The following is an 18,434-nucleotide window of genomic DNA, read 5'->3' on the forward strand; positions in this document are numbered from 1 at the left end:
GAATGCTTGTTTCTTTCCCCAGATTAGGGAAGTTCTCAGCTGTAATTTGTTAAAATAAACCTTCTGTCCCTCTCTCTCTTTTCTCATCTTCTGGGACCCCTATTATTCAAATACTATTGAACTTTATGGTATCAATGATTTCTCAAAGCCTCTCCTCGTGACCTAGTAGTTTTTCTCTTTTTCTCAGCTTCTTTATTTTCCATCATTTTGTCTTCTATATCACTGACTCTTTTCTGCCTCATTTACCCTAACAGTTAGAGCCTCCATTTTTTACTGATCTCGGTAATAGCATTTTTAGTTTTGACCTTATTAGATTTTAGTTCTGTTATTTCTACACTAAGGGATTCTCTAGCGTCTTTTATGCTTTTTTCAACCCCAGCTAGTATCTTTATAATCATTACTCTGAGTTATACCTCTGACATCTTATTTATATCCATATCCATTAAATCTATGGCAGAGCTGCTTCTTTCTTCTGTTGTGAATTTCTCCTTCTAGTAATTTTGTCCAGAAAGGAAAAGATGAAAGAAAGAGACAGGAAAAGAAAAGGGGAAAAAGGAAAAAAAAAAAAAAAGCAATAATCAACAACAACATCTTCAGAAAGTGATTCCAGTGTACACTGTGTACACTCTGCTATTGTGTTTTGGCTGCTCTTTCCCACTGGTCCTTCCTCTACAGAGTTCCTCCTTGTTTGAGGGGGGGGGGCACCTTTAAGTAGGGATGCTTTGTTTTTTGTGTTTTATTATGGTTTGTTGTTGTTTTTGTTTTTGTTTTTTGTTTTTTGTTTTTGTGAGGGTAAGCCAGAAGCTGATGTTTTAGAGTTTTCTTTAACTAGTAGACCTGGTATATGCTGGGGTTTGTGTTTGTCTTCTGAAGGAAAGGCCTGCTATGCTGGCTTACAAGCTGACTTGCCCTTGGAACTTGCTCCTGCCAGTTCCGGGGGTGGGGTTTAGTGTAAGGGATTCAAGCCTCTACCAGAGGTGCTGTGTTTCTCTCTGGAATCTGTGTTGGTGGACAGGAAGAGGGCGTCATGTGGAGAAGGTAGAATATGGTGTCACCTCATCCCTTTGTCCCTAGGGGGGCAGAACCCTCAGCAGCTGTTGCTCAGGAGGCTCTCCCAGAAAATCGAGCAATCTCCTGTGGCCTAGGCCCTCATCAATTTCGTTCCCTAACCTGTCTATGTCCAGGTCATCAGCATGCCCACAGTCACAGATCTACTGTATTATTTTATCTCAGCCAGTGGTTGGGATTCAAAACTCTAAGTTTTAAAGTGCCTGGTAAGGTGTGCATACTCAATGCTGTCCCCAGACAGGGAGGATCAGGCTATGTCCAGCATGATTCCATACATGAAAAGCCTTCATACAGTATGTGTGCAGAGGCTAGAGTTTATCATAACACTGACGGAAAGCTGGGGCCAGGCTATCAGCCATCTGCACTACCCCCTACTCCCTTTTTCCTAGAAAAGTCATCACAGAGGCTTGGATCTATTGTGGCAGACAGTAAAGCGGCAGACAGTAATGCAGCAGCCATGTTACCTGTCATTGACTCCAGCCTCCGCACTGTCCACAGACAGTCCAAGAAAAGCGACTATAGGTGCATGCGCGAAGAGGTTCAAGCCTATTGTGGCTCAGAGCAAAAACTTAACAGGTTTTCTCCCCTCTGTGCACCCCTCTGACCCTGGTGGAGAGCTCCCCTCAGTGGCTCCCTGGCTGTCCCTTTGTCTCTGGAGAGGACTAATAATCCTCAAATGCCCTCCGGAAAGGAGAGCAATCTTTCCCTGAGCAACCCAGGGATCCACTCGACAGCTACTTATGGGGTCACAAACTGCTGCAATCTTTCCAACTTCCTCTCTCTTCCTGACTTGGCTCTGCAAACCAAGCTTACACCCCTTCCCCACTCCACAGCTTCCCAATCCCCCAATTCAGAGCTGTGAACCACACTTCTGTCAAATTCCTTCACTCCAAATGTGTAGATTATTTCCATACTCCTCCCATCTTGTTTCTAGTTTTTCAAAATACTTCAAGGCTAGTCTAGTTGTATTCAAAACAAAACAAGTTCAGGGTCTGCCTAGTACTCTGCCATCTTGGAAGCAGTCTCCACTAGGTTCAAATTTTAAGCCAACCAAGACAAATTCTTAACTGATCTCTAAACCTTTTGCCCCAAAAATCCATAGCTGCGGATTTCCTGGCTGACAGACTTGGAACTCTAACCCTATTAGCTGCTGTGCTTAAGAGAAGACAGATCAAATTTGTTCTTTTCAAATGTGGGTTTTTACTTTGAGCCCTTCACATGGAGCACAGAATCGCCTCTGGCTTCTGGAGCCGGGAGGAGCACTTCACTGCTGCTCTTCTGGGGCTGATTCAGGGGTTTGTCTTTTGTGACTCATCACCACTGTTTACAATGATCGTTTATTTAGGGCCCTTAATAGAAGGGACATGACAAAGAAAAGGCAGCATTCCAGGTGAAACCCACTACCTGCCTGCCTGGCTTTTCTGTACACAGGTGAGGTACTCCTTCACATCATCTGGGGACCCCAGAATGAGGGGGACTCGCTGGTGAATGGACTCCGGCTTCACGTCCAGCACAGGCTGGGTGCCTGTGGTCGCCAGGCCTCCAGCCTGTTCTATGATAAAGGCCACAGGATTGCACTCGTACAGGAGCCGGAGCTGTGGGAGAAAGAGAGTCAGGTGGACAAGTTCTGCAAGTGGCCCAAAATCCCGAAGCCATCCCCTTAAACTCGATGGAGAATTCCAGCAGCTAAACTTCTGTGTCGTGTTAGCATGACTACACCAGGTTCATGGCCATGTCTTTGGGGCATTGCTGGTCAGTCTCTAAACTGTCTTGTGACCTTTGTGCTTATGAGAGGCCTGCCTCCTCCCTTGGGAGATAAGACCTAGATCCTTGCTTGCTGTTGGTTCAACAGGGAGCCAAACTGATGCTGAGCGCTGGTCAGGAGCCTGTGTATGTGAGGCCTTAGGGCAAGGGAGCCATCCCGCTTGGGTGAGAAGGAAGGTCACCTAGAGAGTGCTAGGTGGTCTCTCAGGATAACTTCAGTGTTCGGGATCATGGGGAAGAACCCCACATCATCAACCTGACTAGGTAGTTTGCTGGGGTTTAAATGGTCTTTTCTCTTGGCCCCCAAGACAGAGTTAACGTTCCCTGCTTGCACTCCCACAGTATCCTGCACATTCCTCTTCCTATATTTGTCACACGGAGGTGTGTTTCATATCTGCCTTCCCCCTTACACGCTTGGTCTTGAGGGCAGGGACAGAGTCTGTCTGGGTTGGACGTTGTGGCATCTCCCTTCCCAGTAATGTCTGACCCAAGGGAAGTGTCCAAACAAGGCTACCATGTCCCTTGCCCAAGGGCTCCCAGTGGAAGGCAGAAATGGGCAGGGTGGGGAGGGTAAAGTCAGCCTGTGCCCGGCTTTCCAAGTCATGCCCATGTACCCAGGGCTGAGCCTATCCTGAGCAAGGACTGCTTTTTCTAACAGGCACTACGGGAACCAGCAGGTGTCTGCCCTGCACCCAGTGAGTGCTTGGGGAATTGAATAGAAATGGGCTGGACCCAACGCCTTTTTTAGGCCTACTTCTGTGATTGTGTTGTGATGCACTCCTCACCAACCCACCCCCTACAGACAAACACGCACACATCCCATTAGATTCAGGGTGACAGCCTAGCTGCATGGTCTAGCCCAGTATCATACTATCTTTTCCTTCCTTCCCAATAGGTGCAAAATCTGTATTTAAAAGATAACAAGTTCCTTCCTGTAATCAGCTTACAGAGTGGTTGCACCAGCTTTCTATAGCCTTTTCTTTCCCATTCTTTTCTTCAAACCCTTTCTGAAGACCATCTGAAACTCTTTGAGAAGCAGTCATATCTTGTGCTAATTTTTGAATCATTGTTATTTCATGGTGAGAAGCAAAATATCTCTGGTCTAGGTTAGAGAGACAGGCATTCAGGAGAGAGTAAGTTAAGGCTCTGGGGGTATTTACTGGCACTTTGGTAAAACGGTATACAATGCCCTCCACCCTAGACCTCCAGGGTCCAAAGAAGCCCCAGTGGGTGTGGACACACTTGGATCCACTAGTTTGGTCCCTGGTCACCCAGAGGAGGGACACTGGTGGCCAGCTGGTCCTGCACAGCTACCTTTCAGCTTCTAGAGTTCGGTTCTTTCTTCCCCCTTTCCTTGCTCTGGGTACTTGAGGATGAGGGATTTGGGATGTCAGACAAAGTCTCAGACTGTTACCCAGTAGCCTTTGTTACTATGTTGATTCAGATATTTAAAAGAAAAAGAAAAAAGCAGAACATCCTCACATAAAGTTTGTCTTTGAGCCAAGGCTGCCCTTCACCTAAAGTTGTCCTTATAGTAAATTCATCTTAAAACACAATGTGCAGGTCTTCTTGTCGCTTTGACCTGCAGCCCATGTGATCTACTTTTTTTTTTTCTGCAGTTAAAATCTGAACAGATAGACAGAGAAAAGCACACACAGGAGAAAAGGCATACACATTTACCCCACCGCCAAAACACACACCAATGCACTCACAGAGACCACCAACGCTAAAACACAGAGTTCAGGAACCAATGGTATTTTCAATAAGGATGGTGATGGTGTCATGAATATAGATCTATACATGGAATTATATGTCTTTACATAAATGTCTCATAATTCCATGTGCATATTTTCTGACCCATTGTAAATCATTTTTAATAATTGGTAAGAAACAGACTAATGTTTTCTGTGTTGGAACTGAGCAGACAGCAAAAGCATTGTTCTATGCAAGCATTTCCTCGTTTTCCAGACCTCATTTAATACCCCATGCCCGCACCTGTCATGCAGACTTGGCTGTGATTCTTACTTCTGAAGGTTATAATATACCTGAGCTCAACACTCTCATGAAGAGAAATTCCTGACACAATAACCTGCATATTAAAAATCTTCCCACTGGTCTCATGCGCTCTTAGATTTCTTTTTTTTTTTTAATTTTTTTTTTATTTGACAGACAGAGATCACAAGTAGGCAGAGAGGCAGACAGAGTGAGGGGGAAGCAGGCTCCCTGCTGAGCAGAGAGCCCAACGTGGGGCTCAATACCAGGACCCTGAGACCATGACCTGAGCCGAAGGTAGAGGCTTTAACCCACTGAGCCACCCAGGCGCCCAGATTTCCTATCATGGCTTTGAATCTGGGATTCCAAAAATTCAAATTGCACACCCAGGGACACAAATATACACACGGCCAGTTGTGGGTGTGTCTGAGAACACAGTAGATCTTTGTTTCGATTTGTCTACTTACCTACGATTTCTGTGGTTGGCTAAAAATCAGACACATTTCCATGGGAGGGTCTATTCAGGATAGACGCATTTCGGATCTTAAGATTCCCATCTGATCATACAAGTATTTTGGGGTTTGTGTCATAAAGTTGCAGTAAGATCACCCAGGAACTACCTTTCCAAAAGTATTAAACAAGTTCTGACCAGAAGTTCTTATTCTGAAATTTGGGAACTCTCTAGAGGATTCATGGGTAGACTTAAGGTCATCTGTGAACCCCTAAAAACGTATGTAATGTCTGTTTGTGTGTATTTTTTCCCTGGGAAGTGGATCCATAGCTTTCATTAGATTCTCGAAGGATTTCTCATCCAGAATTAGGCGTTGCTGAAGCTACAAGTCAGGCACAGCACGTAGAAAGCGGCAGATGAACACAGCAGACTCATGTGAATGACAGACATGAGGCCAGGGATCACGAAGACCAGTGAAAATGGCCATTAACATCTTCAGCCTCTTCCACAGCCTCAAAATCCATTAATGGGAAATACACCTCTTTTTTCTTCCACCTGCACACTCACAAACAAGTGAAAAGGACAGAGCAGTAGCCAAAAAGCAGGCATGAAGAGAAAGGGAAGTCCAACTGGCTTACTGACCAATACAGCCAGGGGACAAACAAGAATTACCTTGCCCTTCGGACTTTTCTGATTCGCCGGGTACAGGAAGATCCCTCCATAGACCAGGGTGCGGTGCACATCGGCCACCATGGAGCCCACGTACCGGGCCCCATAGGGAGCACTGCCATCCTAGGAGGCGGAGAGAGAAGAGACAGGATGCTCACCTGGATTAGATACTCCCTTACCCACGTACCCTGCCATAGGAGGTTTACAGAGCAAAGCAAAGTACCTGTTAAAGAAGGTGACATCAGCAGCATTTAGGCTTGCATTAGACAAGCAGGAGATAGTCACCTCCCCCCCAAAATGAATTGAATTACAATAAAAGCAGGCACTACCAGTGATTCCAAACCCTGAATATTAGGTGGAATGCAAAATGTGCCAATTACTCTCCTAGTTAACAACATGAGTAGTACTGTTCACAAATCGCGTGTAAACTCAGCCCAATAAGTAATTTTTCAGCATCTTATTTATGCCTGGCACCAGGCCAGGCCCTGAGGATGCCAAAAACAGGAAGACAGTCTCTGCCCCCAAGGAACTCCCAACTGAAGGGAGGGACTAACATACATAAATGAATAAAAATAAATGAATTTACAATTTTATGATAAAAAGAGGAATAACCCAATTTTAAAGATAGACCAAAAACTTAAACTACACCACATGACAAGTTAACTCAAAGTGGTTGGAAGACCGGCACATTAAGAGCTAAGGCTATAAAACTCTTAGAAAATATCAACAGACTTTTTGGGAAAGAAACTTGAAAGAATTGGTATTAATATTCTCTGACAAAGAAAACAAGAACATTTGTGAAAATGAAGAACAAGGAAAAAATTATCTCTACCAAATCTAAGAGCACACAGTGAACAATATTTACATATGCAAGGAAGAAATGCAAACACTGACCAGTAGCTCAGAATAGAGCCTAGTTATGGGCCTAACAATAGACAAGAATTTCATTTATGCTGAACAGGACCTTTCAATCAGTGTGGGAGAGGACTATTGGGGAACAAACAGCACTGTGCTAACTTCTTAGAGAAGAGGCGTGTAGGATCCCTACCTCATTTTTTATAGCCAAATTACTTCAAGATGGGGAGAGACTTAAAAGGAGAAAATAACAAATAATTTAGAACAAGGCTGTCCAGTGAAATTCTCTGTGGTGATGAAAACACTTTTTTTTAAAAAGATTTTACTGATTCATTTGAGAGAGAAAGAGAGACAGAGATATCAACAGAGCACAAGCAGGGAGGAAAAGGAGAAGCGGGCTCCCTGCTGAGCAGGGAACCAGACGCGGGACTTGACCCCAGGACTCTGGGATCAGGACTCTGGGATCATGACCTGAGCTGAAGGCAGAGGCTTGACCACCTGAGCCACCCAGGTGCCCCATGAAAACACTTTTGATCACCAATGTCCCACTCGGCAGCCACTCACCACTGTTGAGCTCTGGTAACGAGACAAGTGTAGATGAAAATAGGATGATTTACATGTTATTTACTGGCAATTAATTTAAATTTAAATAGCTACATGTGGCTATTAGCTTTTTATTGGACAGCACTTCTAGAGGATCAAAAGCTGAAAGTCTATACATATTTCTAACATGAATAACAGACAAAAGTTAGTTTCCTTCCTTTACTAAGTGCCTATCCAAAGCAACAAGAAAAAGATAAATAACACTAAGTAAGTATTTGCTAAGGATAGAAATAGGCAATTTACTAAGACAAAAGTAGGTGCTTGATAAATACATAAATATGCTTTATGACATAAAGCATAATTAAACATATGCAAATCGAGCCACAAGGTTCCCCTTTTCAAAAATTTTTGAAAGGGACAAAAATTTTAAAAGATTCACCATATCTCACACTGGCAAGGACATAGGGAAATGCGTACTCTTTCATATGGTGCTGGAGACTATAAATTGATGCAACTTTTCTGAAAGACTATTTTGGTAACAACAGCCCATGAAATGCTCATATCCTTTGACCCAGCACCTTCAGTAAGACATGTGCCCTACAGATACACTTGCAAAAGGTCATGAGTGTATACATTTGGGATCTCCATGGCAATTATGTCAATCTTTAAATCATGAAAAAGAAAATCAGGTGAAACTAATATGGTCTACCTAATGTTCTAAAAGGGTAGTGGTATAGATATGGAGATGAATGTGCATAATCCTTCCCCCCATCCCAGCTCAAAGAATAAAAGCAACACTTGGCGGTGGTCATCCCTGCAAAGAGCCCCTTGGCTGAGGGTAAGGGAAGGAAGAGGGCTTCACCTTTAATTTTGTATATTTCTCTATGTTTTACATTTCCTAATCCTAGACTACATTTTTTAATTGAAGTAAAATCTACATCAGATAAAATTAACAATTTTAAAATATACAGTTCAGTGGCATTTAGTACATTCATAATATGGTGCAACCATGACCTCTATCTGATTACAGAACATTTCCATCGTCCAAAGGAAGACATCATACACATTAAGTAGTATCCCTCCTCCCTCCCCCCAGACCCTGGCAACCACTAATCTGCCCATGTCTCTACACATTGACCTAATCTTATCAAATGGCTTTTTCCACTTAGCATAAATGTTTTTGAAATCATGATATCGATCAATACTTCATTCCTTCTTATGGCTTGTAATACTCCCTGGTATGGATGTACCATCTTTTATTCATCCACTCATCAGTTGATGGACATTTGAGTTGTTCCCACCTCTGGTTATTGTAAATAATGCTGCTGTAAGCATCTTTGTGCAAGTTTTTTCTGAATATATTGATTTGAGTTATTTGGGGTATATACTGAGGAGTGGATTTTGAGACATATTATTTGCTAAATTTTGTTAACAAGAAAAGAAACTAGTTTCAATCAAGTGAAAATATTACAGACTATTTATTGACTTCTTCTTTGGGCCTTTCTTTATTTAAAAAGAGTTAAAAGTACTTAATAAAAGAAAGCAATGGCTTCATGCCAATTTCCCCCAAGCTAGCCTCTCCTGCTCTCATCTCTGTCCTTCTCTCTTCTCAGAGAATTGCTGATCGAAGGGCGTACAGATTCTTTTCCCTAATTTCCTTTTAATCTTTCTAAGGGATCACTGCCAACCTCCACCATAGCCAGGAGGATGCCCATCACTCTGTTGAGGATATTCCCCTTTGTCCAAAGTCAAAATTCCCTTTCTGTATCTATAGGAGGAAATTCTGGAATCCAACTTAGGGTTTCACTGTAGCTCTGCTTGTCTTATCAGTTAGAACTGGAAACTCCTAATACGATCCAGCACTTCCATCAAAATGATCATAATTTTTTTACATCAAGAAGAAAGTCCTTCCCTGGACTATCAAGCATGGCCTGAGGAAATTATCAAGCATTCACACTGGTGTCCTGTTGTTACATGTAGACTAAACTTTCTGGGCCAGAACCAACTAATGCCTAGTTTTCAGTTTATGGAACTTGTAAGGGATTTTATGTAAAAAGTAAGCAAAACCAAAATCTTCTAGAGACAGAACAATTCCTTTTATGCTAGGGGAAGATGTATATTAAATCTGGAGTTACACGTTAAAAAACAACTGGAGGATTCTGGAACCTTGCTTTATGTCAGGGAATATGTGCCCTCCTTTGCTGTTGAGAAGGGTCTCATCTTTGAATCGATACGGAAATACTGATTAGTATGTTGTGCTCAATAGTCTATCATTTCCGTGATGAGTGAACACAGACTTTCTGTTTTCTTGGAGGGATTGCTCCTAGCACAGCTGTTACAGAGCGAGGAGGAGATCAGAATAACCTGCTATTTAGATTCTACTGCACGAGTCCTACCCGTTCGCATACTGGGTGCAATAATGGGCAGCCATCCATGGGCTATTTGAGTGACATTAACCTGTTCTGTATGCAATACACACACTCCCCTTTATTTTATTTTTGTCTCACTGTCTCCATTCTGAGAATCTGTAGATTACTTTTATGATCTAGTGAAATGTCTAAGAAGCTTCCCAGAACAGTACACTTTTTCAAGTGTGGATGAAAATCCATTCATGGATCATAAAATCCATTTAATGGGTCATTGCTAAACATGTTTTTGAAAGGAATGAAATGCAATCCAAACAAATGGACTGGAACAGAACAGACCAGATCAGATCAGAACAGAATAGAATTGAATAAAAAACAAAAGAAAATAATGAAAATATATCTTAGAGCACAGTAGACAGTAAGGCAGTTTACTTCTATTTCAGTGTGCACATGCATGCTTGCACAAGTGTGCTCTAAATTAGACATAAAATGTATTTGTTATTAATGGTCACAGTCAAAAATTCTTCAGAACCTCTGGCCTGATGAACTTCTCTTACTCCTGGGACATCTCTTGGGAAACTGTGTAGATCCTCTTAAGGTATTTACTCCATTTTGCAAAATTACAGTGGGTGGCTTTACCTTAGAACCTAGTGTCTTTCTTCTAGCTGTAATCAAACCATCTAAGCTGGACTGTGAGAAAGGAGACAAGAGAAACCCTTTTTTTCTTTTAAAGAGCAGAGAGCATTACCTGGGAGGAGAAAAAGCTAAAATGGAATTGAGAAAGATCTTAAATATCTCTTAAGAGTTCCGGTTTTACTGAGAGGCTGAGGGATTCATGTTTTTTCTCTGACTAGCATAATCATCATGCCCTTTGAGTGGTTTTCCATTTGGGAGCTCATCCTGTGGTAAGATTTACAAGGGGTCTTCGTGTGGTCAGACTGTTCACCAGCTACCAGTCATTCATGGGCTGATGCCTTTTTTTCCTCAACTGAAACCCCCCCTTCAAAGAGACATATGATATTTTTTGTGTAGGACTTGTATTTTTTAGTGGTACTTGTATTTTTTATGGGCTCTAGAGGAGGCACCTTTTAGCTTAGAATGGGGGCCACTTTGAAACATCTCCAAGACCAGAAACACGTAAATAATTTTGAATTTAACACCTTACAATTCACATCTTGCGACTTTTGCCCTCAAGACATTGGATGGGTTCATGAGTGTTGGCAAAATACAACCCTATGAAGGAGAGGTATAGGAAATGGCACTTTTGAGAATTTCACTTAAAAAATAAATGAAAAAAAGTAGAAAGTTCTCTATAGCTTCACCTTGGGCTTGCAAAGGCAGGTCCCGGGATCCTGTTGACTGACTGCCTCTTAGTCCTGTGGCATCACAAGCTCTTTTTCCAAGGAGTTCATGAGGACTTCCAGGGACAGCCAAGCTGGCCCACCACACCACTGCCTTCCCGCCACAGGACAAAGGGTGTCTCTCATGGAATTCCCCAGAATTTGGTGAGAGATGGTCCCACTCATAGAAAAGCTTGCATTCCTCTTCCAATTTACACCAGACTTTACACAGTTGACCTGGAAATTCTTTGACTCTACTCTCACACCTGTCTTGAAAGTTCTCTTAGAATGATGGACACGTTGAATGGATCTTGAGGACTTCATTAATAGACACATGAAGTCCAGAACTTGGTAATCCCGTTGAGAGACAAAAAACATCCTAAAGCTTGGGGTAAACACAAGGTCTTGATATTAGGGCATATGAATGGGACTTTCAAATATAATTACTCCACCTAAAAGCAAATCAAAGTGAGTGACCAGAATATATACATGGTAGCTCAGCAAACAAATTACCTGACAGGCTCTGGCCTGAATCCTGCATTTTGAAAACGTGGTCTGTCTCCTAGAAAAATTAAACTAGGGAGTATTATCTTGAGTAGGTAACTTTGAGCTGTAAAAGATGTTGCTCATTTATGAAGAAAGGCAGAGTCTGTCATTCTCATACTGATCAGATCCAGTAACAGTGGCATCGGCCCCCAAAGCCACCACCCAAACAGGGACCCACCGAGGCAGCATTCGCCCTGCCTTAGGCTTTCTTCACTCACCTCAGGAAATTTCTTTTTCTGCACATATTCTGTGGTGGCAGCATCAAAATATTTGGCATAGCCCTCATTGAGACTGTAAATCTTCCCTTTCTGTTTTATCTTGACATCTTTTTCCACCAGGATAAATTCACCGAGAGCCTAGAAAGATGAACAGAAACACCGGGAAGGAGAGAGATACCAGGAAACAGAAGCCAACAGCGCCGCCCCCAACAATCAGAGAGCATCAGAAGGTGTGGGCCTCCTCGAGGACCCAGCTGGTCCCTGTCCTTCGGCAGCTCCAGCTGTGCTCCAGCAAGAGATGAAATAATTCAAAGGAAAGAGGGAATGTTTCCTTGGTAATTTTCACTGCCTGTCAGGTCACTCTTGCATTGGGAACTTCGAAGTATTAATACCCCCAAGTTCTCATCCCTAGTTAATTCCTAATGTTTCCAGGAAGATTTGGGCCATTGACAATGAGAGGAAGAAGTTCCATGGATGGGATTTGTCATAGAGCTGGGGGATGTAGTTCCCCTACTAATGTGTGGTCCATTGATTTTAATGACTCGGTCTTAGAAATCATGAAAAATTCCCAGTACCCCAGTGACTCTTATACAGGGTAATGAGCAAATCCCTTCAATCAGAAACTGTATTCACTTGGCATAAGGAATAAAAAGGATAAAATGAAAGAAATCCTCAGACTTATTTAATCAGATTATGCCCACTGCCCCCACTGTGGTCACTCTGCAGTGTTTATGGACGTGATTAGCTGGCTGCAGGCATCACCTCGAAAGGCTGGATGTCTAGGTCACTAGGATAAAAAACCAGGCTTGGAATGTAATCAGTTTTAATGAACTTTGAAGACTAAGAAAACGAAATCCCCCAGGACAACGGCTTACAGCAGGCAGCTAGACTAGAAGGTTCCGAATAAACAAAGCAATTTATAATCCCAGAATATAAAGAGGCAAGACCATGCTGACCATGTCTGAAATAAGACAGTGATGAGAATTCTCAGCAACCACAAATGTAGCTAAGCATCCCTCCCTTCTGCTGCATGTGAGGGACAACTTCTTCTTTACCAATGCATCTCTACCTTCACTTTAATCTTCCTACCTCCTAGATAAAAATTACTGAGACACAATCATTTATGGTATCCACTCTCAAGCCAGAACGGACCCCCCTTTCTTGAATCCTCCCGAGATTATCAAGCAAAAGCCGACTTGCTGTAGACTGCGTCCATCCCAGCTCCCTCCTGGCAGGACTCTCTACTGTTCTTCTAGAGCACAGCCATCCTTGTTCACTAAGCCCAACTTCTTTTTGTTATAGGAAAGTTCCTGATAGTCTCTGGCTCCTGAGCTTTTAAGAGCTTGCTTGGGACATTTGTGGAGTAACACTTCCTAAAAGCAGCCTAACTCCCTTCGAAGAAGTAACTCTTCTCATTGGATGCCAGTCGAGGAAGACTAAGCTGAGCGTCCTCCAGCCCAAGGTCAGGCATTTGACTTAGCTTGGCAAGTGAGATACTCCTCTTTGGCACTTGAAACCTGAGTGAGAGACGCAGAATCAGGGGTAGGGTCCAGGCCAGACTGGCCATGCTGCTAGCCCGTTCCTGGGACTCCTGCATCCCGGTCCTCAAGACCAGCCCATCCCCAGCCTATGTCCTGAGCTTTACCATTAATATGGTAACATCTTTTACTTAATTGGGAAGAACACGTACATTAGCAGCAGTCCCACAAATCCATGCAGTCCAACAGGGTAGCCACTAGTCACATGCGGCAATTTAAGTTAATTAAAATGAGACAAATTTGGGGTTTTTTTTTAAAGGGTTTTATTTATTTATATGACAGAAACAGCAAGAGAGGGATCACAAGCAGGGGGAGTGGGAGAAGGAGCAGGTTTCCCGCCGAGCAGGGAGCCCGTTGCGGGGCTCGATCCCAGGGCCTGGGATCATGACCTGAACCAAAGACAGATGCTCAACGACTGAGCCACCCAGGTGCCCCAAGACAAAGTTTTGAACCGAGTTTCTAGTCACACTAACCACATTGCAAGTGTTCAGTAGCCACAAGAGGCTAGTGTCTGCCATATTGGACAGCACAGATAATAAAACATATGCTGGGTCGCAGAAAGTTCTATTGGAATGTGCTACTCTAAAAAATCCATGTTTCTGTCTAGACACTGGCAACATTAGGCTTTTTAAAATGATTGTATTTCCATAAGCCAAAGAGGTTGAATGCATTTTTGGATTAGAAAACTCCTTAAGGACAGAGCCTGGGCTGATATGACAGACCCCACAGAACTCTTCAAATGCCCTCTGGGGGGCACACAGGTCATTAATGTTTTTTGATGTTGGTGTTGATTCCCCAACCAGATTCCCTTGTCCTAAAAGCAAGTATTAAGTATGAAATTACCCCAGCCAACTGGAATTAAAGCACAGAGACACAGGGAGTCCTCAATACTGATATGAACACACTGGGTACCTACTGGGTCAAGCATGAAGAGGTCCACTCCTTGCCCAGTGGAAAGAGCCACCAAGGTCGCACTACCATAGAGGGCATAGCCCGCAGCCACGATATTTCGGCCTGGCTGCAGAGCATCCTTTTCAGAAGGCTCGTCCTCTGAAGTCTGTGGAAGAGAAAAGAGAAACATAGGGTGTTATCATCTCTGGACAGAACACTCTACCAGAAGCCTGGGCTTCAGATCTCCTTGAACCACTGAAGGAAATGCAGTCCTCAGAATTTTGAGCTGAGGCCAAGGCATCTGGAGGGAATGCATTGCCATGGTAACAAACGGTTCGAGCCAAGCCATTGCAGAGACCGTTCTTGGACTCCTTGCTGGTTTCTGAACACATCCATCTGCGTCCTGCCAAAAAGCACCCCAAAATGCTAAAAACCACAGCCCCTCTTAAAAATTATAAGCCAGGCTCCTTAACTGTTACAACAACCAAGGTCGTGAAGCTCTCATTGTATTCAACATTGTACTCAACAGCCCTTGGAGGGAAACATCTTTATCATCTGGATTGTGTAGATGCAACACTCAGGCCTGAACGTTTGAACAACTCACCTGATTACTTTGGAAAAACGAGTAGCACATTTCTGGGCTCTGCTGTGAGAGCTGAGTTGGGGAGTGGGAAGGAGAGGAGGCATGCCCTGCTCGCTCCGCACCTTCATCCGGGGTTCTGGCTTCACAGCAAAGACTTCAGGGATGGGGGAGAATTCTGGACTACCACTGGGGCTGGCCCTGGACCCTAACATCACTGTGGGCGGCAGATGTGACAGGAGCTTGGAAGGAGAGGCAAATGGGCAGACTTCAATCAACTCTTCAAATCAGAAGATCCGGATGGATTCAGCTCCACAGACCATGGCAAATAGCTGTGACAAATGTGACAAGCTGAGGCTCCAAACTCACTTTCCCAGAACCTGTCATACCCAAGGAGCGTGGTGCTCGGTGTGCAAGGGTTAAATACGAACGGTTGGCCTCACTGCTTCTGAGCCGTTCTATTCCCCATTCTCTGTTTTCCAGCACAGCTTCCTCTGCTGTTTAATTAGATGCTCTGTTCTCTCTAGATGCCAGTGGATTTGGGCTAAAAGGCCAGTCCAGAAATACTGCCTGGAGATTCCCTGCTGAGCAGAAAATTCCAGAGATTTGCAAAGCGGTGGAGGTAAAGTTATGAAGACACACCGATGATTATGTAAGTAGGAATCAGAACAACAATATTGAGCCAGAATATTATACACACATCAAAAATATGTCAATTATGCTAATGAGCTCCCCTGAAGAACAACTTCTTCAGGGTAAAGTAGTAATTTATATTTATATGGGGCTTTATCTTTTTCGAAGTACTTTCCCATCCTCATGCTTTTGTGAAACAATGGAGAACCTCCCCAGCCCTCATTTAAAAGTGAAGGGATGGAGGTCAGGAGAGGGACCCACACATTTTGAAACAATTGAGCGATAAAGCTGGGATGGACCCACATCTCCCAATGCTACGCCAGCATCCTTCTCCACACTGTCACAGAATATGGGTGGCTCAATCTGTTGAGTGTCCTACTCTTGGTTTCTTTCTTTTTTTTTTTTTTTTAATGTTATGTTATGTTAGTCACCATCTAGTACATCATTAGCTTTTGATGTAGTGTTCCATGATTCATCATTTACATTGAATACTCAGTGCTCATTACACTATGTGCCCTCCTTAATACCCATCACTGGGCTAACCCATACCCCAGCCCTCTCCCCTCTGAAACCCTCAGATTGTTTCCCAGAGTCCACAGTCTCTCATGGTTTGTCTCCCCCTCTGATTTTTCCCCGTCTGTTTTCCCTCCCTTCCCCTAATATCTTCCATGCCATTCCTTATGTGTCACATATGAGTGAAACCATATGATAATTGTCTTTCTCTGCTTGACTTATTTCACTTAGCGTAATCCCCACCAGTTCCATCCATGTCGATGCAAATGGTGGGTATTCATTCCTTCTGATGGCTGAGTAATATTCCATTGTATATATGAGCCAACTCTTGATTTCTGCTCAGGTCATGATCTCAGGGTCATGAGATCGAGCTCCACATCATGCTCTGCACTGAGCACAGAGCCTGCTTAAGATTCTTCCTCCCTCTCTCTGTCTCTCATGTGCAGTCTCTATCTCTCAAAAACAAACAAACAAACAAAAAAGCTAATTCCCTTTTTTTTTTTTAAGATTGTATTTATTTATTTGACAGACAGAGATCGCAAGCAGGCAGAGAGACAGGCAGAGAGAGAGGGAGAAGCAGGCTCCCTGCTGAGCAGAGAGCCCAATGCGGGGCTCAATCCCAGGACCCTGAGATCATAACCTGAGCCGAAGGCAGAGGCTTTAACTCACTGAGCCACCCAGGCACCCCAAAGCTAATTTCCTTTTAATAGTCTTTATCTTCCCATCTTACATTCTTTCAAATAACTTTTTTTCTTGCAACTAATTACATTTCCACCTGACTTTCTCATGTGTTCAATAAATTGGCCTTGTTTCTAATTCCTGGCCATGTACACATTCTAAGAACCAGGCCCTGGAGCAGACTCTCAAAGAGGACCAGCAGCATCAGCATCCCCTGGGATCTTTTTAGAAGTATAAATACTAGTTCCCCCATCGCTCCCCCAACCAGGCTATGGAGTCGGAAACTCTGGGCCTCCGGAAAGCTTACAGGTGATTCTGGGGCATGCCAGTTTGGGAACCACAGCTCTAAAGCATGAGCTCTCAAGAATCTTTAGAAAAGTGGAAGGTTTTGTTTTTTTTTTTACTAAAATCTTTAGTCTTCACCATCGAAGTTTCTGAAACACCTTCACTCAGCCACCAGAAGGACCACATTTTCTGAATAGGAAACCAGAGCTCTTTCCTGCTGATTTCTCCCTGACCAGAGGCTGTCCTTCCTCTGAGCTGGGGTGTTGCAGTCCCCACACAGCCTAGCACCCTCTCTGTGCCCTCTGTGCTCTATGCTGGGGCTTGAAGGAAACCACTCCTTCCCCACTGGCTTCACTGGCTTCTAATAACAGGTGGAACCCTCTGGCCCACAGAAATAAGAAAAATACTTTCTAGATCTCAAGACTTCTCTCTAGCCATTGCCCTATCTCTGTCTTCATCTAGGTCCGTGAGTCTAGAAGGCCTGTCTACACTAGTTATCTGTCTTCTGCTCCCACTGCAGGCTCCCAGATATGACCCATCTACCACCTCAGGAGCACAATGTCCAGTCCTCTTTACCCTACCTCTGGGCAGTGTTGGTCCCTTGGCTGCTGTCTTCATCTTGATATGGGTCTCTCCTGAGCATCTGTCCACCTCCCTCTTTTCCGACTTCCAATTTTGTGATTTGTAAGAAATATGTATTTGCACATTCAGATGACTGAAATGCATTTCTCCTATATATTTCGTTTTCACCCACAGTTCCTCGCTCACAGTTTCCAAAACCCTCAGACTTCCCCAAGTGTTGAGTGATAAAATGTCTTTGTCATGCTGATGAATGACTTGGATGTCCCAGAAGGAAGCTGGCTTGTTGCCAGGAGAACCAAGCTCTGTAATTATTAGAAAATTGGAACTTTCAGCCCCACCCTCTGGAAAGGTGGTAAGGGATGGAGATTGAATCTACTGCCAGTGGCCAATGATTTAATCAGTCAAGCCTATGTAATGAAGCCTCCATAAACCTGAAAAGGACAGAGTTGGAGGAGTTTCTGGACTGGTAAACACCCAGAGGTTCAGGGAAAGTGGTGTGCCTAGAGGGGGTAGGGACACTCTGCACCCTTTCCCCATACCCTGCCCTAGGCATTTCTTCCATCTGGCTCTTCCTGAGTTATATCCTTTAATAATAAACTGATGATCTAACAACATGCTTCTCCGAGTTCTGTGAGCTGCTCTAGCAAATTAATCAGACCTGAGGAGAGAGTCTTGGGAACCTCTGATTTCTAGCCAGTTGGTCAGAAGCACACATAACAACAGGGCTTGCAACTGGCATCTGGATTGAGTGGCCAGGGAGTGGATGAGGCAGACGGCAGTCATTAGGACTTCCAATCTATAGCAGGTTGGTCAGAAATACAATACAAATAATGGCCTGGGGTTGCCTTGTAAGAATGAGCCCTTCACCCCTGGAATCTGATGCTATCTCTGGGCAGATGTCAGAAAAGAGTTGAGTTCTTGG

At 43.7% G+C, this 18,434-nt stretch overlaps 1 protein-coding gene across 3 annotated transcripts in view; it reads right to left on the reverse strand.

Annotated features, from left to right (window-relative positions):
• Positions 1–209: 209 nt before the first annotated feature.
• FBP2 (fructose-bisphosphatase 2) overlaps positions 210–18,434 on the reverse strand; it is a 34,131-nt gene continuing 15,906 nt past the window's right edge. The window contains exons 4-8 of one of the 3 annotated variants that reach the window (XM_080819163.1): positions 14,267–14,407; positions 11,813–11,950; positions 5,948–6,067; positions 2,477–2,663; positions 210–491 (exon numbers count right to left, since the gene is read on the reverse strand). In XM_080819163.1, coding sequence (XP_080675289.1) covers positions 424–491; positions 2,477–2,663; positions 5,948–6,067; positions 11,813–11,950; positions 14,267–14,407 — 654 coding nt within the window. In that variant the 3' untranslated portion in view covers positions 210–423. Of the gene's footprint in view, positions 492–2,255; positions 2,664–5,947; positions 6,068–11,812; positions 11,951–14,266; positions 14,408–18,434 lie in introns of those variants that run through there. The other 2 variants (XM_080819165.1, XM_080819164.1) reach the window with 2 other exon arrangements.

Source organism: Martes martes, assembly GCF_963455335.1.
Source record: "Martes martes genome assembly, chromosome: 12".
Taxonomy (NCBI): Eukaryota; Metazoa; Chordata; class Mammalia; order Carnivora; family Mustelidae; genus Martes; species Martes martes.